At 38.7% G+C, this 22957-nt stretch overlaps 1 protein-coding gene across 1 annotated transcript; it reads right to left on the bottom strand.

Annotated features, from left to right (window-relative positions):
- Positions 1-117: 117 nt before the first annotated feature.
- mcm3ap (minichromosome maintenance complex component 3 associated protein) lies at positions 118-22413 on the bottom strand. Its single transcript, XM_056263192.1, has 31 exons — positions 22303-22413; positions 20565-22049; positions 19919-20154; positions 19727-19808; positions 16398-16545; positions 16108-16310; positions 15852-15991; positions 13870-14067; positions 13459-13727; positions 12119-12281; positions 11847-12007; positions 11471-11694; positions 11113-11390; positions 9387-9487; positions 9152-9283; positions 8952-9056; positions 8281-8433; positions 7973-8170; positions 7818-7886; positions 7610-7744; positions 7368-7521; positions 5460-5724; positions 5275-5372; positions 3983-4373; positions 2592-2855; positions 2368-2497; positions 2097-2264; positions 1858-2005; positions 1613-1758; positions 1003-1150; positions 118-633 (listed from the first exon to the last, which is right to left on the bottom strand). Exons 2-31 carry the CDS (start codon positions 21946-21948, stop codon positions 466-468), a joined length of 6459 nt encoding a protein of 2152 aa, XP_056119167.1. The 5' UTR covers positions 21949-22049; positions 22303-22413; the 3' UTR covers positions 118-465.
- Between the last annotated feature and the right edge of the window lie 544 nt (positions 22414-22957).

Here is a 22957-nt window from a genome sequence, read left to right as displayed (position 1 = left end):
AATTAAATCCCTCATGTAATAATTCGTAATTTACCAGGTATTTGAACAAACGTTATCCATGTTATACAGGGTTTCTCAGCATATTTAGAAAAATAATTTGAACGAAATGGGCAGAAGTTTGATAAAAACATCTTTATGGTTGTCAAAAATATACATTAAAATACAACATAATTATTGAAATAAACAAAATACACTGAACTCTCTTTTTCAGAAACTGGGAAAGTATGTCTGAAGACAAATGTACAAATTCTAAATTAATGTTTAAGTACATGAAAATACACACTAAGATCTAATTATACTTAATGGATGAGGCACATGACTTAAGCAAAAGTATTTAATCAAATATATAAAATAAAAACATCAAAAACAAAACTGTTAAGACTAATACCCAGCCAATAAAAGACATTTTCGTTCAAATAGCAAAGACTGGAAATGGCATTGAGCAGTTGCGGTTATATTGAAACATTAATTCTCTACAATGTCTAAAAGACACTTCAACTTGAGGCCACACACACGTTCCTCCTCTTGCTGACTTGACAACTCTCTTTTCAAGTCCTGCAAACGCCGGAATAAAGATACCGGTCTGCTTTTTCCACTAGGAGATTCAGTCTTCTCAACAGAATCAACCACTTCCTTCAAATAACAAACAAATACATTTTAATGAAAGCTACTTTTTAATTTCATATTAGTAGTAGTCAGTTTATTTGTCCCCGTAGAGATCATCAATTAACACTAGAAAAATAATTTAAAAATGTAATTGCTTGGGGGATAAAAGATAGTTTGGACCTGTTATTAATGCATCGGGGAACAAAACCGTTGGCCAGTAATGGCAGTAATTCAAAAGCATAGGATAAAGAATGCCTCTTATTATTCACAATGATGTTAGTTTTATTCAGCACTCTCTTTATATATACTCTCTATACTTGTTAACGCAATTCCCAACAGTTTACTTGTCATTGTAACAACTTTCATATTAGCACTAGTTATACTGGAATACTGTACCTGTATGTGGAAGGTAGCAGCAGAGCGCTTCCTAGAGGAGTTCATGACTAGAGGAGGTGCAGAGAGGAGGGTGGAGGGGAGGAAGAGAGGAAAAGAGGCAGAGGAAAAAGGATCCGCCTCAATCCGACGCTGAATCTGCTCTCCAATTCTAGAAGTAAAAGAAAATGAATAAAAATACACAAAATCCCATAATGCATGTTTAAGAGGACAATTTAAAAGATGGATGGGGAATAAGGTACAAACACTAATTTAAATGGCCCCTACTATGATATTTTAAAGGTTCCTAATTGTCTCTTACAATAGGTTCACTTGGATCCAAACACTTAAATTGTTTTAATATACACTGCATCACCAGCTCTTTTCTCAGTGTATGAAACGGTTCGATCAAGGATCCGGTCTCCCTAAACCCCTCCCTTCCGTGAGCCTACTTTGCTCTGATGAGTCAGATGACCCAGCCTGTTGTGATAGGTCTACACTCTACAGCTTACAGCGTGTGTCGGAAATGAAACGCCCATTAACATCTCTGAATTTCAGAATAATAATAGGGGCATCTTCTAAAGTCTGTGTAAAAATCACTTTATTGCATTGGGAAAAAAATATTAAACCTAACCTCTGGCCCTCAGCATTCATTTTTTGAACGGTTGAGAGAGAATGTTGAAGTCGCTCCATTATGGGAGTCTGTGTGCTGTCTGGAGCAAAGCAAAGTCTGTTCATTTTGCTAGGAGATGATATTTTCTCAACCAGGTCAAAGGTTTCCTTTAAAAACACAAAAATAGAGATTTAACGCATTTATAGTGATCATAACTTTTTAAACTATTAACTCCAGTTGTGACGAAGGCTCTGGTATATCTCTACCTGTATATGGACAGTGCCAGTAGCAGGACGCTTTCGGGAGGGAGTCATGATCAGAGGCATAGAAAGGTTGGTGGAGGTCAGGGCAAGAGGAAAAGATAAAGGGTGCAAATGATCCGATTCAATTCGATGCTGTATCTGCTCTCCAATCCTACAGATACATGTTAAGGAATGGTTACAGCAGCAGAACCAGGCAAAAAAAGGCAACAGTTTACTTTTATATTAAATTTGTTAAAGCTAACCTCTGGCCCTCAGCATTCATATTGCGTATGGAAGAGAGAATCTGTTCAAAGCGTTGTGCAATGGGAAGCTGTGCAGTATCATGGACAGAAGGCCATTCCTCTATGTGACTCTGAAACAGCTTCTGCTTGGGGAAATGTCTGGCTGCTGTGGTGGGCCTGATATTAGACCTATAAGAAAGTTAAAAATTGTGCTTGAATCTTTTATTGTAAGTCTGCTATACTATATAAGATTACACCTTGAATTATAAATGTGTAAAAGAGTGATAGTTACACTTCTGAGGCATGCTGTTTCTCCTGGTATGTCTGTTTCACAGCCTCTATCCAACTGTCAGGGGGCTGGAAACTCTTCAGGCTGTCTTTGTTAAAATATACATAAATCTCACCATCATCTGTGAGTGCATCTGTGATTAAAACCGTTAAAACACACGTTTTAATCACAATGGAAAATGTCTGAAGTTCATAATGTCCATTCTGTTACCAATCTGTTATTCTCACCTTTTGCCACAAGAGGCTCTAAACTCCAGTCCTTCATACGATGCTCTACACACAGGCATATGATATCGTCCCAGGGAATTTCTTGAAAGGATGGTCCAGTCTTCTCATAGTCATCCCCATCTGCACCGCTCACATGAAAATATTGGTAGTTCACTCTTCTTAGCAGGTTCTCCAGGCGGGACATTAGAATGGGTTGGCTTAAGGGCGAGGTGGGGATCTGGGATACGTACTGGATTATAGAGGCGCACAAATGTGGCCAGGAAGCTGAGTAGCAAGGGAAGAGATTGTTTTAATGCCACCATACAAATCCATAGCATTTATCTACAGTTAATTCAGGGTCAAATACCCAAATTCTACTAAAATGTCAGTCAAAAGCTTGAAATAATTAAGTTTTTTTTTTTTTAAGTCTCTTATGCTTAATTAAGCTCTTATGCTTAAACGTTAAGCAACCGTTTTCAACGTTGCTTACCAAGGCGGAACTTATTTGTTAAAAAAAAATAAAAATACAGCAAAAGTGTGAAATATTACAATTTAAAATAACTTATTTTTTCAATGTAATATATATTTTAAAATGTATTACTGTAATGGCAAAGCTGTATTTTCAGCAGCCATTACTCCAGTCGTCAGTGTCACAAAAAGAAAGATTTCTTCTTTTTTTTTTTTCGTTATTATCAATGTTGAAAGGTTTTTGTGGCTTAACATTTTTGTTAAAACCATGACTACCAGTTTGGGGTAAGAAAGAAAAGAATAATAATACTTTTATTCAGCAAGGGCTTATTCAGCATTTATAATGTTACCAAGATTTCTATTTAAAATAAATGCTGTTCATTGAACTCTATTCATCAAAGAATCCCGAAAAAATTTATCACAGTTTCCACAAAAACTATTACGTAGCACAACCGTTTTCAACGTTGTTAATAAGAAACACCATCAATAATTGATCAACAATAATAATTGATAATAACTGAGCAACAATCAGCATATTAGATTGATTTCTAAAGATCATGTGACACTGAAGACTGGAGTAATGGATGCTGAAAATTCAGCTTTGCCACCACAGGAATAAATTATCATATTTAAAAATATATTAAAATAGAAAACAGTTATTTTAAATTGTAATACTATTTTACAATAGAACTGGTTTTTACTGTATTTTGAGGATAAGAGACATTACTGGTAAAAAGTTTGGAATAAATAAGGAATACATTTCCACTAAAAGCATTCTCCCATTAGCAAAATATATGAAAAATGTGCCAATTTGTACATGAAATGCATTTTCTGCGTGCGTAGATTTAGTTTACACAACATGAAAAACACAACAAAAAATGGATCTTGAACTTTGAATTTGTTTGGTGTGTGGATTTCCTGTTTTTCATAGTATTCTCCCATACCATTAACGGGAGGCAGATCCCACTCAGGAAGTTGCCGACTGAGGATGGTTCTCCTCAGCCAGTCCTGGTGTTCTGGAGAGTTCCAGGCCTGATGAGGAATCAGCTCGCTGTTCTCGGGGAGAGAGAATTCAGGAGGTGGCCAGCACAGACTGGACAGGTGCTCTGACGAAACCACACCTGCCAGAAAATTCAGCACACTGTTACAGAGTTGCACAATAGGCTCCGGGCGCTGAGACGGGAGACCTGCATGTTTCCTGTCCTGCTTGTCTCGTTGTAGTCTGGAGTGGAACTCACGGCACAGGCCTAACTCAACAACCTGCAGCAGGGTCTGAGAGCAGAGGGCTGGGCCAGCGGGAGAGCGGGCTGCAAGCCACCTTACAACAAGACTCATCTGAAGTGGAATGGTTATAAAAAGAATGAGTAAGTACATCATCTATATTTAGTTAAAAAATGCCTAAGTGAGGTTAAACACAAATTAAGGATGCATTAATATGGGAATTTTGCCTGATATGATAATTATTTATATTTTGAATTCGATAACCAATATATCAGCTGATATTAGATATAAACCTGCATTTTGGCTGATTACAAAAAAAATGCATAAAAGCATCCAGATCTATTCATGCTTCAAATTACACCAGACAACATTAAAAAACTAAAAACTGCTTTTTTTTATACAAACTCTTTAAGAAAATAAATGGAAACTAAAAACACAGCTTAAAAAATAAATGTGGGGCCCCAATGATCATTTGGCTATAATTTATAAATATATCGCCCCATTTTGCCTATTGGACCAATACCAATAGCATTATAAGGTCACATTTATCGACTGATTCTGATAAGATACACACACACACATATGTATACGCATCCCTAACAGACATATTTTATAGACATACACAACATAACTGTGTATTCTCAATATTTTTTGCAGACGAACCTGCTGAATGAGGGTTGCTGTACAGTGTACACTAATGATTTTAAGGTATATTACTACAATATGAAGTCATTTCATAAATAAAATATTAAGAATCATCTTGTATATTGTCATATAAATCATCCTAATAAATGGCTTAATTTTCTTCACTTAAAATGTAATTTCCAATTTCGATGAGAAATGTGACCTGGACATAATAACCCCTTACAACTGTCGACGAGAAAGTTAAAAGTGACAGACAGTAGCAAAGAAAACCTCAGTGAGATGTTTATGATACCAATATGATCACATCTCTAACACAAAAAGGTTTAACTATATTTACTTTAATTGTTTTATTTTATTTTTGCAGACCAACCTGCTCTGAGCCTTGCAGGTCAGTGAGGGTTGCTGGAATATGGACAAAGATGTATTCAGAGATGAGGCCATCTTTCACTAACATATTCAACATCAGTGCTGTGAAAGAGAGACAATAAAATAATCAGATTGTAGTCTTTAACACCCCTTGTCTATTATACAATGTATTTTCTTTAACAAACTTGCCTTCTTTCAAACCCTGATCGCCGATACCACTGTCTTGGTTGCCAGTAACCACCACAACCAGTGGTAGAGGAGAGTGCCAGCAGCTGGCCTGCTGCACCTGCCTCAGCTGGAGGAGGGCAGAGAGCAGGGTCACATCCTCGTCCTCTTCGCCCTGTCCAGCACTGTTAAGAGGGGGAAGCAGCATCAGCAGAGCGTTGGTACCATGGAGCTCCTTCTGTTCCTCCAGCAGGCACTGGTCTTCTGCACTTAGGGGGCCATGACATGCCTGCACAGAGACACAGGGGTTAATCATCTGTAAATGCAGAGACATTTGGACCCCTAGATACAATTCTAATGAGCTTCACAATGAGCCGGAGAAATTGCATTTTTGTGGGTCAAAATCCTTTTGTTTGTTTTTTTACATTCAGTTCCATCGTCAATGTTTTTTTTTTTAAATAGGTTCTTGGGTAAATGCCTGAAACACACAAACTCAAAATGGTCACGTTTTATTCTAAGAAATAAAATTATGTATCAGTAATAGCCCTTTTTTAAAGCTTTTAATTGTCTTGAAAAAAGCAGTTGCTAACAAGTGGCTAATTTTGCCTACAGAGGTTTTCAGGGACATTAAACGTCACGCCGAACACATAAACTCATCTATTCACTAGTCTGTTTTTACAGCATCTATGGGTCTCATTCATGAAACATTCGTAAATATACGAGTAAATATGCGAGTGATTTGCGCGTAAAGAGACCTTCCCGAAAACTCTTCTCCTGATTCACAAATACTTCGTAAACGTCAGATGTGATAGTGAAATGTGTGTGTGTGTTAATGAATTCCACTCAGTCGTAAATGGGATGCGCGTGCACGTTCATTCTCAATTTCCATAAATCCCGCCCATTAAATCCGACTGACAACTATATATGGGCATCATATTATGACATGAATGCGAATGAAAAAAAATTGTCAAATGCAGAAATTGAAGTTTTATTTTCAGAAGTTCATTCAAAACGCCACATTTTATTTTCAAGCGTACATAGTGGCATATCGGGTCCTTAAAAAAAAGGAAGCTTGGCAGCATATTACAGATGCAGTTAATGGAGTTTCATCTGTTAATCGAACATTCCCAGAAGTGAGAAGAAAATGATTCGACATTAAGCTTGAGAGCAAAAAACGAATTAGCTCACTTTGGAAAAATAGTATTCAAACTGGAGAAGGACCACCATCGCAGATGCTATTACTGGCTCTCATAATAAGAAAAAACGTATGTAATTACTATATATAATATTTTTTCAAAATGCTGTGCAAATATGTACCCGATTAAGGTGAATTAAAATGCAGCCTTATTAATGAGCAAAACGTTCGGGTGTTAAGCGCACTATTTACGCGTGGCTGGGAGCAGGTGTAGATTTCTTGTGTACCAACTAACATTTGGAAAATACGAACATTTTAATGAATCCGAAAATTTACGCCAGATCCACTTTACACACGATTTACACAAAAATTCGTTCTGCTCGTGTTTCATGAATGAGACCCATTGTGTTTATAATCGCAGTCTTGCAAACTATTGTAACTCAAAAACTTTTTTTAAATAAAGACTAAAAGAGCTGTCGGAAGCTTAGTGATGGGGATATTGAAGTCACTCGACTGAGGTGCTTCAAAATTCAGTTGTGTTAATTTGTGAAGATTATCCTGATACCCATTAAATGTAAAAACAATAGATTTTTGTTGGTCACAGAGCTTATTTTCAGCAATAATCCAAAAGTCAATGGAAAAATCCTACCGAGTTTTTGACAAGGGAACCAGGGTGGCCTACAAAAATATGTCATCACTGCAGCACTCAATTTTTCCCCCTGTGGTCCATTTTCTCCTCATTACCTCACTGTAACTGAGTAAATAATGACAGAATTTTCATTTCTTCTGAGGCTCACCTTTATAGAAATGTGAACTTCACGAGTCTGTCCCTTAATATTTGTCAGGCTGTGACTGATGCACAACGTTTTTAGTTGCCCTTTTGGTTCTTTCTCACTATCTTTAGATTGATTTCCTCCACCCAATTTAACCTCAAGCCAGTCTGTCAGAATCCTGCATGGAAACAAACATAAATTAAACAAAAAATGTCAGTTATAATTTCACATGATTTAAGAAATGTTCCCATAATTTTGTTCTTTACCTGCTGGCAAAGCTTATGTCACTATCGCAGGTGCTTGGCAACAGAAGTGTGGCTTTCCAATAGACTCTGTCAGGTGCATTAGGGGTGCTTTCTGCCACAAGGGTGGGAAGGTCAAGAGGCATCCATACACGCTCACTGCCAAAGAAGGACAATTAAGCATACAGACAATCACAGGGATCTGCATCCTGCACATCTATGCCAAACTTACCTCAGTAAGAGATTGTAGTAGTAGGACACTTTCATTTGATGAACTGCTTCTTGTCTCATTTTCAGCAACCTATAACCAATCATTTAGACGAATTCAAAACAACAAACAAATCCAGGCAAAATAAAATAACTAGATTGAAATCACCAATAACAGACCTTGTGCAGGAAACTGCCATGTTCCCAGAGTTGCCCAGGTTGACCATCCCCTGAGCCAAAAGGACCAGACAGGGGCTGGAAGGAGCACTGGGGACAAGGGCCTTCAGTTTGAACTGTGGATCTACACAGCCAGGGGCTGCAGGGAAACCACGCATCTGTCTCTTTAGCTGACGACGGACGGCTACCACGTCACGCCACCTAGAGTACATGCACACATCTGTTCTTTAAAGGTTTCTAAAGAAGTGTGATAAAACACACCTCCAAGACCTGCTTTATACACATAAAGAGAAACAATTAGCTCCTCAAACCTCTTGATGAACTTGCGGGCGCGCCTCAACTCATCGTCCAAGATCTCTTGTGCCATCGCGGCCACCTCCTCAGCCATCGTCTCCTCTACTATGCTGTTGCATTCCTCCGCAGAGCAGTGCGCAATACAAGCCGCTTTCACCTCTAAAGCAAGCCTAGAAGAGAAGTACCACATTACCAGTTTTGCAAACGTTTATTGGTGAAGTTCATTAAAACCTGTCAATACGTGTCCAAGTCATGTTTCACAGTCAAGTAATGTATCATAATAACTTGTTTTGTTGCATTTATTCATTAAGTAGATGCTTTTATCCAAAGTGACAAATGAAGAATACAACAAACGATTAAACTTAAAGGGATAGTACACCTAAAAATGAAATGTCACAATTTACTCAACCTCATACAGTTGACGGTAGCCATTGACTTCAATTGTATTTTTTTTCTATGGAAGTCAATGGCTACCGTCAACTGTTTGATTACCAAAATTCTTTAAAATATCTTCTTTTGTGTTCAGCAGGAGAAATAAACTCATACAGGTTTGGAAAAACTTAAGGGTAAGTGATGACAATATTTTTGGTTGAACTATCCCTTTGAGGAGACAACAACATGAAAAAGCCAAAGGTGACAGACAATAGCCAGGAAAACTTGTGTGAGATGGTTATGTAGGATGACATACCTTATCTCAGCCTCAGCGGTCGCTCTAATGCTCTCTGTTAGCACCTCGTCGCTGATCTTAAGACACATCTCACCACTGAACTGCTCAAGAAAGGCTTCCTTCTGCCTAAAATCAAACAAAAATGAAAGAAGAGTAGGAAACTTAAACACAAAAACACAAGCATTGTATTAAATCATGAATGTAGAAGGTCTTTCACACACCTGGCTTCTTCCTTCTTGCGTTTCTCTTCTGCAATTCTCTCCTTCTCAGCTCTGATCTCTGATGTGGACAGTTCCCTCAGCAGCTGATGTAAGACTTCACTCACAACCGTTTCCAGCTCACTGTCACTTGCACTGCAGGACACATGTGAGCAGATACATTAAGAAAAAAAAATTTGTTTAATTTTCACCCTCAAGAATTTTAAACCTGTAGGTCAATAAAGGAAAGAGTTCCTACCTGAGGGCTACAGACACATATTCAGCAGCTGCACGGGTTACATTAGAGACTTCAGCCTCCACTACCTCAAGAAGCACCGCATCCACCTCTGCCATGATATCCTGCCAGAGAGAATTGTATCATCAGTGATCTTATGTATGTAGCAGAGTTTCCGCTAAAAAACAATGTTGCCGGTCAGAGTTTTCGTTTTACGGACATTTTGATGATATGCCGGTCAAATATCGCCTCTTAATTAGTCAAGTTGAGGAAAACTGGAGGCAGGCTATGTAACTTAAAAAAATGACATAATCAGGCCGTATAGAATGCAACATGTTTATTAGCCTAACTTTCAAATAGACGGAAAAAAACATGAACGTCCGATTTTTTTAAGCTTCTTTTTTATTAGTTCGCTGCATGGTTAAAAAAAATACTATATAGTCTATATTTATTAACTCACGGGGCGCGTCGACACGCGCAACCACACACGTGCCTGCAGACATTTTTTTCCGAGCAAGCAAAATGAAGCGAGCGAAAAGTACTGTGTGGGACCATTTCAACAGAAAGGGCGACTAAGTTACCTGTAAAATATGCTGCGCGGTATTAAAATACAGTAGTAGTAGTACAAGTACGATGCAGTATCATTTGCGAAGCAAACATCCACAAGCATCGAGTGATCGAGTGATGAAGGACAACAAACTTTGCCCACCGTGTTATCAGGGAGAAGATGCGATGCACGGCGATCTGAGGAGATAACGCAGAGAATCTGATCAATGGTAGTAAAAGACACTTTGCCCATAAGACTAACCCCATATCACGTTGACTTGTTGCTTTTTTAAAATAAAAATTAGACAAGGTGTGGATTGAGGTAGGGCTGCTATTTTTATTTAACGAAAAATCTTAGTCTAACGGAAAAAAATTGCCGGTTTTTGAAAGCTTCGTTCAAACGGATTCAGTGTTTTCTTTTTGTCATCTTAATTTGTTAATTATTTAAGTTAAAAAAATATATTTAGTGTTGGCCAATTTTATGTTTTTTATTTGTATTATTTTATTCTGTTTTTCTCTGTTGTCACTGTCAGAAATGAGTGAAAATTTTATCTGAATCCAGGTTCTGTTGTTGATCTGATCTGTATGCTGCTGTTTGCACTTTGCATGTTAAAATAAACCCATTGATAAAAAAATGTTTGTATTTTTAACGGGTCACAGATACGCGTCAATTTTATTTTTATTTAATGCCAATTCAATATTATAATCTTATCAGTTAACGGTTAATAATTGATTAACGAGCGGCGGTTGTCGGTGGGGAAAATTAACCGAAATGAGCATCCCTACTGGATACATTTCGTTGAAATCACATATGAGGACTTCGCAGGCTGTGGAGAAATGCAATCCTCCATAGCCACGGAGCGCTGTCATGACAGCGAGGGCATCACGCCGCAGGCTTACGGCATCGATAAGAGGAGCGGTGTCCGCAGACTCAATGCTTGTAAAATGGCAAATAATCCTTCTGATCGGTCGGTGTATTTTTGCTTTATACATTTTAGGCTTATTCTCAAATTCAGATTGTGTTATGGGCGTGGGATTATTAGGCCATTTTAATCGGACAATTTGACCGGAGAGATTTAATTTTGTCGGACATTTCCTTTTTTTTTCTGGCCAATGTCCGGTAATTACCGGACAACGGAAACCCTGGTATGTAGCACAATGTAGGACTGCTGCACTTTGTGGTTAAGATTGAAAAGTGTCTCACTTGATCTGTGTAGACTGGCTCTGGTTTGGGTGGAGGAGATGGAGGTCGGACTGGCTGTGGGGCTAATATGGGTTGGAAAACTATCTGTGTCACCCCAGGCAGAGTGGGTTCTGCTGTTTGGGACTTCTCTCCGGTTTCCTCCATATAGTCAGGTTTTACAGGCTCGGTCATGCCAGGGACATCCATTAATAGCCGTGGTTCAACCAGAAGCCTTGTTTTCACCTGAGGCCTGGAGTCAGGCTCCACCACAGGCTTCAACTCCTGCCTCTGTGGATGAACTGCCAAAACCAAAATATCTTGTAAAGAAAAGCACATTCTACTTTTCACTAATGAAGTAAGAACTGAAGTGCATTCACACCTTTCAGGGCAGTTGGTGGAGCCTCTGACGATAGACGATCTCCAGTGTACTTGTTGCTGGAGTCAAAGCTGCAAACGGGATTGTGCTGAGGCGGGTTGGGCAGCAGTCCACCATTCACCACCTCGCCAATCAGAACAGTTCTCTTCCTCTCAATAGCCACAGACTTGCTCTGCGGCAGGGAGAAATCAGGCTCCTGATAGGCTGTCCGACTAAGTTCTACCATGCTGGATGATAAACAAAATAAGGCATTCATTTTCAAGAATTCTGCATCTCCAAAATGACATTGGATACTATTGTATTGAGAAAGGATCTAACATTGAACAACAAAAGATGTTTTGCAAAAATCAAGACAACAGAGAATATAAGTAGGACATACCCATCATTGATATTAAGGCCATACTGTTGAATAAAGTCTGCGGCTTCAGTGGCATTGCGGAACATTAGCATTCTGACAAAGTCCTCGATTGGGAAAATGGTGGATCTCTGGGACCCAACAGTAAAGGCCACATTGAGGATTTTCAGTGCCTTGCTTCTCACCTAAACAAGCAGAGACAAAAATAGTTCTTAAGAAACTTAAAAGTGTAATGAATGACAAAGTACTTCATAAATACTGGCTACTAAACTACCCTCTGGGTAAGAAGCATTTACCTGATTGAAGTATCTGTGAAGTATGCAGCTGCTCAAATAGGAAGCTGCACTCACAAGTTTAAAGAACCGGACAAAGTTATTGCTGTTGAGTGCTGCAAAGGCCTGCACAGCAAAATCCACCTCCGGAGACTCCCGTACCTCTTTGCGAAACTGCTGCACCTCACTGGATTGACACAAAGCAAATCCATTTGTATTATTTATACCGTCAGTGCAAAGAATTACTGATTGGTACTCTTCAGCAAATATCTATATCAGAACCATTCTGTGCAGTCATTGGTAGCCAGATTATTTCCCTCTTCAATGTGCTCACATTGAAGAGTCAAATTCATTTATTTTCTGATCATATAAAAATATGGCAAGAAATTAAGGCTAATACCGGTACATTTATATTTACGTATTTGACAGGCGCTTATCCAAGGTAACTTTTATTACATATATCCCTGGTTTCACAGACCAGGCTTAAGCCTAGTCCCAGACTAAAATGCATGTTTGAGCTGTTTTAACTGAAAGCAACTTGCACTGACATTATCTTAAAATATGTTAGTGCCATTGTTTTGTCTCAAGATGCACACCAGTAATGTTTTTTTGTAAGGCACATTTATAAAAAGCTACTTAAATGTCCTAATTGAACTAAGGACTATTCCAGGCTTAATCTAAGCCCTGTCTGTGAAACCAGGCCTTAGGTATACCAAAGCCTTTAAGAAGTCATTTCACTCGCCGGACATCTTTGAAAGGCCTCTAGGCATGCAAGTGCAGCTCCTATCTCTTTGAATGGGGAAACATCAAATTCTCCAAAACTGTTCGCCAAGCTTACGATTAAATTTCATATTTGACATCACCAATGAAATAACAACTGTCTCATAAATTTAGTTTTTAAACACTCGAATCATGACAAAAAACTGCATTTTTCAGGCTGGACCAAGCTAATGCGGACACCCAGCCCTAAGCGTGCGTCTGAGAACACTGACTGTTTCAATGGGAATCGGGGCTTCTAATGCCAGCTGCAGTGACGCAATGACTTGCCAATCGGCAATTGGCTCTTATTTAGAATGCAGGACTTATTCCTCCATATTGCATGTCGCACTTTCTCCCAATCATAGTAATACGAGTGTGCACCGTCTTTCTATATATAAAGTCTTTGGGTACACAATTGATCAGTTCATAAGTCAAACCCATGTCCTATTTTGAAATATTGTTATTGTTTGGCATGGTTAGCACCACACTCTACTGTTTGAGCAACAGGGATGCCTTAACTACCTAAAAAGGGCTGATTCCAAATTCCAAATAGTTTTATGATTAGCGTTATTGACAAAAAACATTAGCAAGGTGAGGCGCATTACCGAAGAATATCTCCATCATTGAGCTTAAGCAACACGTTGTATTGGCGGAACTCTGCCTCATTGGAGCAGTACACCTCCTTGGTGGCTAAGTCTTGATACATCTCTTTCAGACTCTGCAGGCATTTTGTCATATTCTCATTGTTGATCTTGGCATCAAAAGACATCATGGGTTCCTGGCAGAGGTGATGGGCGCAGTGAATGTGGAAACGGGTACATTTCTCGATGAGCAATACTGTTACTGGATCACATAGATGCTGCTGGGTAACATCCTACAAAAGATGTTCAGGCATAATTACAAAAAATAGGCTAAGTTGTAAAAAAAAACACAATGGCGACATATTCACATTGACAGTATTAATATTTTTAAATAATAACATCAGTAGAAATAAGACTAAAAGTTGTTATGCCCACCTTTCGAATGCCTCTCGTTCTGTTCCAGACAAAGTCATACCAGTCACGGTAATTGCCCTCACCATGGTCCATAATCTGAGTCACCAAGTAGTCCATAGTCATGCTTAGCACAGGAAGTGGTCTAAGCTCATGAGAGAGAGGTTCTTCCTGATCGGCCGAAGACCTGCTATATTCTTTGATGGCAGCAAAATGATCCACCTAAGCAGATTTAGACAAATAACTCAAAGGTAACCAATGGCAAAGGCATTTTGACATAATATTAACCCTTAGCCAAGAACTCCAATAAATATGTGGATTTCAAATCATTATTGGACTGTATTGTCACCAGTGTTGTGTGTAACGCGTTACAAAGTTTCGGGTAAAAAGTAGTGTAACGCGTTACTACTGAAATTTTGGTAACGAAACGTAGTTCCTTTTTCAATTCCGCACAACGTTACTTTTCCCATGGACAGATTTGACAGCAACACTGTCTTCTAAGCTGCGTGCTTGCAATAGTCACAAGCTCCACATGGTACGTGACAGAGGCTGGTAGCAGAGCAATCAATTCTGTGAATTACACTGCGCAAACCAAAAGTTATACTCCCACCGGATGAAGAAGGGTTGGCTCTCCACAGAACATAAAATATTAATTTTATTGAATTTCACGTGTTCGCATTTATGAGGAAAGAAACAATGTTATGGACGTAACAGTTCTTCGGACTTGACCGCTCTGAAAGCGGCACTAAAAGACTGCTTTAAATCTTTCACAGAGACCTCAAACAGGCATTTAAAACACCAAATATTAAGGATTGGCATATCAAGCAAAATAATATTCGATGATTGCTCGAAAATCGTACCTCTACCCCCACATGCTTACAGCAAGACGGCGTTCGCTCAAATCCCGCTCCGATAGTAAATTTCTCTGTATAGACCTACGTGTTGTAGCCTAGTCATTAAAGAAAACGATTTAGTTTCATATTTATGTTTAATTAAAATAATTTATTTTTTAATTTCATCAATGTTGATTAGGCTATATGAAAAGTGAAAAGCATGAGTAAGAGCATAAGATGCGCAATCGGGAGACAAATGGAGTGGGCAGACATGATTTTGACCACTTCATTAAGTTTGTTTTTGTAGAAAGCCTTCCTTTAAAGTGAATTTCGTTTTGTATTAATTGTAACTTAATTTTAATCAATGTTTCATCAACCAATTGTCTTTAATAAATAAGCAGTAAATATAGCAGGCAATATAATCAGGACTTCTCAGGAGCTCCGTGCCGGCGCGTGGACTGAGCTCGTCTCATAAATGAACCGAAACTTAGCGCAAGCTACTTGCCTTAAAGATCTGAGAAATATATAGAAAGCTTGAAATGTGTACTTTAAAACAAAACTATTCAAAACGAGAGAAAACAGACTAGGCCTACTCTCTGCTTATGTAATCCATATGAAATGTGCATTTCTCTCTGGCGCGTTCACTACTGTGAAGATCGCGAGTCAGCATCGTCAACTTTATCTTTGCAGCCGACACTGACTGACAAGGAAAACACTTGTTTATTAATAAACAATTGAAATGTCTCCTTGCTATATTTGATATTCATAATCATTTCTTTTGCCGGTTCTTTGTGACATTTTTCATGAACGCGTCACCACCACTCAATAGTTAATATTGTTCTTTGGTGTTGAGTTTATACAGGTTTTTCAAATGTTATTTAAATAAATATATATATTTTTTCTATCTCAAAATCTCTCTTTTTTTTCTCTAGTTTTTCAATAAGTAGAGTTCATAGTAGAATTTTATGTAGGCCTACACATTTAGGAACAGATATTGGGTTCTGCCCAAAGTCAAGCAACATAAAAGTAACGTAAAAGTAACGAGTAACATAAAAAGTTACTTTCCAAAGGGGGTAACTAAGTAAAGTAACGGATTACTTTTTTAAGAAGTAACTAGTAACGAGAAAACACTACTTTTTAAAAGTAACTTCCCCAACACTGATTGTCACAAACCTTTTCTGTATCTGGAACAACCTCAAAGATACTCAGCTGGTTACGGGTTTCTCTCATATACCGCTCTTTCTCCGGGCACATATCAGGACATGTTCCCACAAAGACTTTAGACATATCCAGGTCTGTTCTTTTGGGCCGAGCTTCAGAGACAAAAAGACCATTATTACTCTATAATTTATATTCTAAAACAAACAATATATATAATATTTTATTACATAATATTGTAATAAGTTCAATACAATATGGTATCAGAGACCTTGGCGTAAAATCTTATCTCTCTGCTCTAGGAGGCGGTATCTCTCCTCTGCTGTTTCAGCCACCTGACCGATGAGAGGCTGCAGTACTGAGGGCAGGTTACTATTAGGCCGTTCTACGCTCCGCTCCTCTGAGACCAATTCCAGTGGTGTCTCAATTTCAAACTGGAGTGTTTTAGCAACAGATGATTTTTTGATCGGAGAGCTTTAACAGAAAAAACACAGCAATTAATAATCAGGCCAAATAACCATCATGCAAAGGGATTGTTTGATATTACATGTCTTAAATTACCCTTTAGTAAGAGAGCTAGTGGTGCTGATGGGCAGTGCTCTGGGAAGAGGCTTGCGACTAGGGGAGGACTGTAACAAATCAGCCCCAGACTCTGAGTCCCCCATCAAATCTTTGACCTCTGAAGGTCTAGCAGCTTTTTCACCAGGACCTGTAAATGACAAGCACTTTATGAGCATAACAGTACGAAAGAGAAAGTTCACAGCCATGTTTAATACAGGCAAATATTAGGCATAATTTTGTGCAAAAAAAAATCATATTGCGATTTAAAAAAAAAGGTTAACATTACGGTTTCTGCCTAGATTAAAGGATAAAAGAACACATTAAAACCAGGCATAAAAATGACATTTACACAGCAGATCACGTTTAACATGTCACCAACAGGACAGGTTTTCATATGCACATCAGTCCACAGCTAAAAAAAAAAGCCATCACGTCTAAGGGTCGACCGATTATCGGCGCCGATATTAAGCATTTTTATCGGCCATTTTCAAAACTGATTTGCCGATAAAATAATTTTATTTTGAAATGCACTATATTTGGCTCTAATGCAGCCACCTCTGTTGGTCGGAACCATAGACTGTAAAAAAAGATGGACGACGCCCCTTCGCTCTTTTCCATTGGAGAGAACTGAAGCCGCCAGTGTCCCGATATGGCGCTGACATATAGGAACTTGAGTCTGCGCAGTAGCGTTTTCGGGACCAGTCATGCGCAGTCGTGAGCAGGAAGTAAAGCTGCGAAATCAAGGCCCCGTCCTCACTCTCGTTGAATCAATCGCAAGCACACGCCCTGCACTTTTCTTAAGTGGCCTTGTCTGCTCCGTTCCTCTCAAATGATGTCTGCTGATTGCAGTACCTCGTTAAAATAAGGTAAATACAACTACTAAACACATAGTCAACATTATGAAAAAAAGCCCGTTGGTGCTTCAGTGACTTCTTCGCAGAGAGAACCTGTCAATCACAGCGGTCAATCATGATGTCACAGCACTGTTTTTATAGCATCAAATAACTAACTAAAAACAAACTTGTTTTAAAACCAAACACTTGAAATTACATCAACGTGATAGAAACTACAGTAAATGACAGAAACTATCTTTAGAAAAAAGATATGTGAAGAGTAATTTAATTATTTAGTTGGTCTCACGTCCCGTTGAATAACATGGGGAGGCGGGGTTTATGACCTATACTAGGACCGGTCACCGGGGGCGATCGAGACGTTTTGGCTTCACTTTTGAGGGCTTGTGCGGCACGCTTGGTCGGAACATGGTCGGAACTCACATAGAACTCATCACCACTCTGTAGACTAGACTAATGTCCCCGCCCATCTGATTTGTTGGGATTCAGGAGTCCGGCCAATCAACGCGGAAAGCTGAAGGCACTGAAAGTTTTGCACTCTCATGGTGTGTTCAAGTCCTCCTGGGGAAGTTCGTACGTACGAGGTGGGAAGTCGTGTTTACGACGGCAGTGCGTTCAAGTCACTTTCGTCGGAGGAAGATGGCGGAGTATACTTTCTCTTAATTAATTACACAAAAATACAGTAAGGTTCTTAAACTCTTGTTCTAGAAAATGAAGAACAAAGAAATGTGCATCGGATGTACTTTGTTTATGTTTTTAATTAATTTATGAACCCACTGCCAACTTTATCGTTACATGTTGCACTGTTATATTATAATGCCATCATATTCTGTGAAATATGTTCATATTCATATTAACTGCGCTGTAAATAAGAAAACCTTGACAATATCACTGCATAATATTTAAGTATTGTGGTATTCCGCCATGTTTCTCAGTGACACGCCCACAACTCGGAAAGATCGGGGCTAGAAAATCCCGAACTCCCCACTGGTTTTTACGACATTGTGGTGGCGTTCAAATGCGTTCAACTCGTAAATACGATCTATACGAGATGACTTGAACGCACCATCACACCGAAAGCACTTGCTGACTGGAGCTGCTTCACTGATCATCAGTTGTCTCTCAAAGTTAAGGCAGCAGCAGACTTTGCTGAAGAAGCAATAAATTACTACACTGAAGTTGCAAAATATCTCAATATAATAGAGCCCTGTGATTTCCGCGATGCAGAAAACAGACGAAATACAGTCATAAAAACGGAATTTACTGTATAAAGCGGAATATCATGGAATTTGTCAACTTTTTGACTAATTAATAAAAAGCAGGTCAGTACAAATCAAATCGAATTTCAAACCGCAAAAAGACTAGCTGCTATTTAAATATGAATCCTCGCAGACGCGTGATTGGTGATTTCATTTACCACACACTGGAGCACGCGTGACGCTTGCGCTGGTTTCAGCCTCAGCCGCATCATTGTATGAGGACATGATTGCATAAACAACATCTCCAGAGTCGCTAAGTCACTTCATGAGCTTTTTAATGCTTCAACTGAGAAAAGTTATCGTCATATCATATCATAAACACACAGAAACTCAAAGATCTCCACGGTAACCCGTCAAAATAAAAGTTCGGTTTTTCATAGGGCCCTAAAAATGTAATTTTTGTTAAACTGTAAATAAATTGAATGAGTTTGATGATTTCAATTAATTAGAAATGCTTTTTGATTCCTAAAATTTAATTTAAACATTAAAATAGAGTCTTTAAGTTTTACAAAATGTTTACAGAATGCTGCTGGGTGCTCCCTGCACTTTTTAAGTTATTATAATTATTATTATTAATAACAGTTCTCAGATTCAAAGATATATTTAAAATCATTTAAAGAAAGTATTTGTCAAAACCCTTTGTTAGTCTTAATTTTGACATTAATTTACATTTTTACACCAGACATATATCGGTTCAAAATATCGGTTATCGGTCTATTTGATCTGTAATAATCGGTATCGGCCCCGAAAATCACATATCGGTCGACCCCTAACCACACGTCCTCATTTCCTGTCAAGGATTTGTATTGTAACTTGTAGTAGCCATAATTAAACTTTTTTTTTCTTAAAAGAAATTTGTTAGTACATAGTTAATGCATCTTGCACTGTTATTTCTTTATATCATATTTTCGACAATGTTTTAATTAAGTTTAAAAAACATTTTCATCTTGCTTTCATTATATTGATAAAATTATATCAATATAATCAATTTATCAATATATTGATAAAAAAACTCAATTTAATCAGTTATTTTGTGGATGACATTAACACCGCACTTAAGCAACATTTTCCAGTTTAAACATTTCCACAAGGCCAAACCACAATTTTGATTTTAATTTGATTAATTTCACAGTCCAACACAATAAATCTTACATTTCATGAATTAGAATTTTTATTGTATTAAACAGTAAACAAACTTCTAAATAGTACTGTTACTCACTCTGTTTCTTTCTTTGCCAAAATATCTGAATTTCATTCCTCTGGAACAGCTTTCCTTTCTTTTTGGCTTTGGCTGCAGATGCCTGAAGGCAAGAAAGAGTTCACTTAATTAAACCACAAACACATTCATTAAATATAACTGCTTTTCTGGCAATGAGAATTTTGTATCATGTATTTAACTAGTCACGCTCACATGATCATGGAAATGCACAATGGCCAGATGTTTCTGAGGCCTGCAATACACCTTAAGCACTTTCCCAAAGTGCCCAAAATGCTCTGTGACGAGTTCCTTCCTGTTGAGTTTGGGTGGTATGCCTTTGCACTGTATAACAGTGGCATCGGTAGGAGAGAGACCAGCCAAACTGCCTGTGCTATCCTTTCGAGCAGCACGTCTACCTGGAGTGTGTGTCTGTGATTCAGGCTTGAGCGCTACAAAGACAAGTGATCACAACAATGTTAGCAAGAAAAAATATTTCAAAATAGTTTAGTATAAAAATTAAGGATGCATTATTATATCGGTACTGTATCGGCCCTTTTTTATTTTTTTATCAGCATCAGACGATATAGGATATTTAATTGTTTTACATTTAGATCTATATTATATAAATGTAAAAATTATTTTTTAAATGTAATCTCTAAATTAATATCCATTTTCCATACTGTACATTATGTTGTTGTGATGTCTAAATTTAAGTTTTTAGTGTTTTTTATTTTGTCAGACTAAATAGTACAACATTTAATATCCGCCAATAAAATAAAAATAATTAGCACCTCATATAGAATTTTAATTCTGTGTGTGAACCTTAAAAAAACATCACAAGAAAAGAAATGTATCTTACAAACTTCCTCTGCTTTTTTCAAAACTGTTGGAGCCTGAGATCTCAGAGGTGTAGTGGCCACATCATCAGCTGGACCAGGAGGATCTGGTCTTTCTGGAGGATGATCTTCTCTCTTGACTGGGCTGACTTTGGATCTCAGTAGCTCAGACATCGCACTGCGAAAAAGCCCTGCAGCTGGGCCACGGCTTCTCAGCAGTGGCCGTTTAGCGGGTTGTCTTAAGCCGTCTGCTCCAATTTCTCTATCACTTTTAGCTGGATTTGGGTCTACCGTCTCCTCTTTACGTTTTATGCCGAAACTCACAAAAGCTGTTTCTCCTCCACTGTTCTGCAAATCTCCTGCTCTATCCTCCATTCTTTGTGGGGCTTCAGTTTTTGTGACCCCAAATCCAAAGGATCCAATGCCAGTACCACCAAACGCAGGTACTTTGGTATCTGACTGTGGCTGAAGGGTCTGCGGTGTGAAGCTGAAGGTGGAGGGAGTCGTGGGCTGTGAAACAGGCGTACTACTGCTGGAAGGGTTGGCAGGTTGAGAGAAGGTGAACTGAATGCTGCTGCCAACACTGAGCGTCTCTTTTTGTAAAAAATTAGCATTAGAACGTGAGACAGAAGGAGCTGCTGCTGGCTGTGAGAAGCTGAAGCCCAGAGCGCTTGGCTTTACGCATGAGAACAACGAACCACCAGAGGAATTGCCCATAGTACTAGTTACGGCCTTGGATGATCCAATAGTTTCAGAGGCTGAAGACAGATTTGAACTGGGAGGTTCTGGGCTGACGCTGAAAATAGGTTTGAAAACAGATTCATTGGGCGGCTTGAAAGTAAACTGGTTCCCACTAGGGGGATTATCAGTCCTACCCCCTATAGAGGAGCTTGAGGGGGATGTTGCGGTGGGTCCGGAGAGGGCAGAAAGCTGACCGAAACTGGGCTGGTTGGTAACAGTGCTGCTGAAGCTGGTCGACGATTGGGAGACACTTGAGGATAGACCAAACGCAGAAGGCTGACCGAAAGCTGAGCTCTGATCAAAAGCAGACATCGGATTCTGTCCTGTAGCTTGAGCATATGATGGCGGTGGTTGTCCATATCCAAGCGTGCTTTGACCCAAACTCGGCTGTCCAAAGGCTGGGGCTGTTCCCAAAAAGGAATATGACGGCTGCACCGATCCTTGAGATAACCCACCGCCCTGGCCAAAAGTAGGTGTTTGGCCGAAGACAGATGGCTGTTGTGTTGACTGGCCAAAAGCTGGCTGACTAAAAGCTGAGGGTTGTCCAAAGCCAACACCCTGTGCTGGGTTCTGCTGGGCAAAGGACTGAAATAGGTTTCCAGACTGATTAGTGTTGTTCGATGCCTGAAAGGCAGTTTGTGGTTGACCAAAGATGTTTGGATTCATGATGGATGAAGCAGGAACAGCAACTGTTAAGATTTACTGATGTGATCCTGAGCAAATCGCCTGCTGGTCATGACCAACGTAACGTAACGTTACTCTGAATCCTGTAAAACAAAGAGAGAAAACAGTTACCTGTGGCTTAGTTGATTTAAACCCAAATATAGAACGTATTTAACAGAAATATCTGTATAATGTGCAAACCGTGTTAAGAGCTCAAAGAAGAAAAATAAACCCGTGTGTTTTTCTCTGAATACTGAGCACGTTTTACCTTTGCAAACTCACAAAATGAACTAAAGTATTAATAATATTTGTATGCATTTCATATCTCTACACTATATATATAAAAATTAAACCCACTCAAATCGAAAAGGAATAATATTATCTGCAAATACTTTAGCGCTGTTCGTGTTCTCGTCGCACTCGGCCAGGATGTTTATTTCTCTTCTTCGTGAACAGACACGTCGATCCAACGATAGTCTAGGCGATTGCGGCCTCTACAGGCAGGCAAGAGCATGACACCATTGGATGAAGAGAGAAGTAGGCTACTACAGGTGGGTGAATGGGCTGAAAATAACGAACATATTGTAGAAATCCACAAAAAATAAATCACCAAATATGCACAAATGTGAAATAGACTTTATGTCACAACTTTAGGCCTACCTTTAACAAGAAGTCAAAGTCCCTAGTCAAAAATTATACAGAAATGCTATTAGGATGATTGCTATCATAATTTGGAATCAACATCATTTGCTGTAATAAGCATGTCTTGCCCCCGTTTTGAAACATAGAAGCCCCCACAGTCCACACTACATGGTTTAGCAGCAATACAACATTGTAAAACATAGCCCCATTAAGTTATGCGAACTTACAACTTTTCTTTCACTCCAATTGTTATGATAGGTTTTTGTATTTGGATAAATCAAGTTTATAATTTTTAAAGAAACAATTTCTTGACCACTTTTGAGTTTTATCTGGATGCATAAAAAACTAAATCTGAAATTAAGATTGCATT

This window comes from Rhinichthys klamathensis, unplaced genomic scaffold, assembly GCF_029890125.1.
Source record: "Rhinichthys klamathensis goyatoka isolate OS25496 unplaced genomic scaffold, OSU_Roscu_1.1 h1tg000201l_1, whole genome shotgun sequence".
Lineage (NCBI taxonomy): Eukaryota > Metazoa > Chordata > Actinopteri > Cypriniformes > Leuciscidae > Rhinichthys > Rhinichthys klamathensis.
This window is presented reverse-complemented; position numbering and strand designations above follow the sequence as displayed.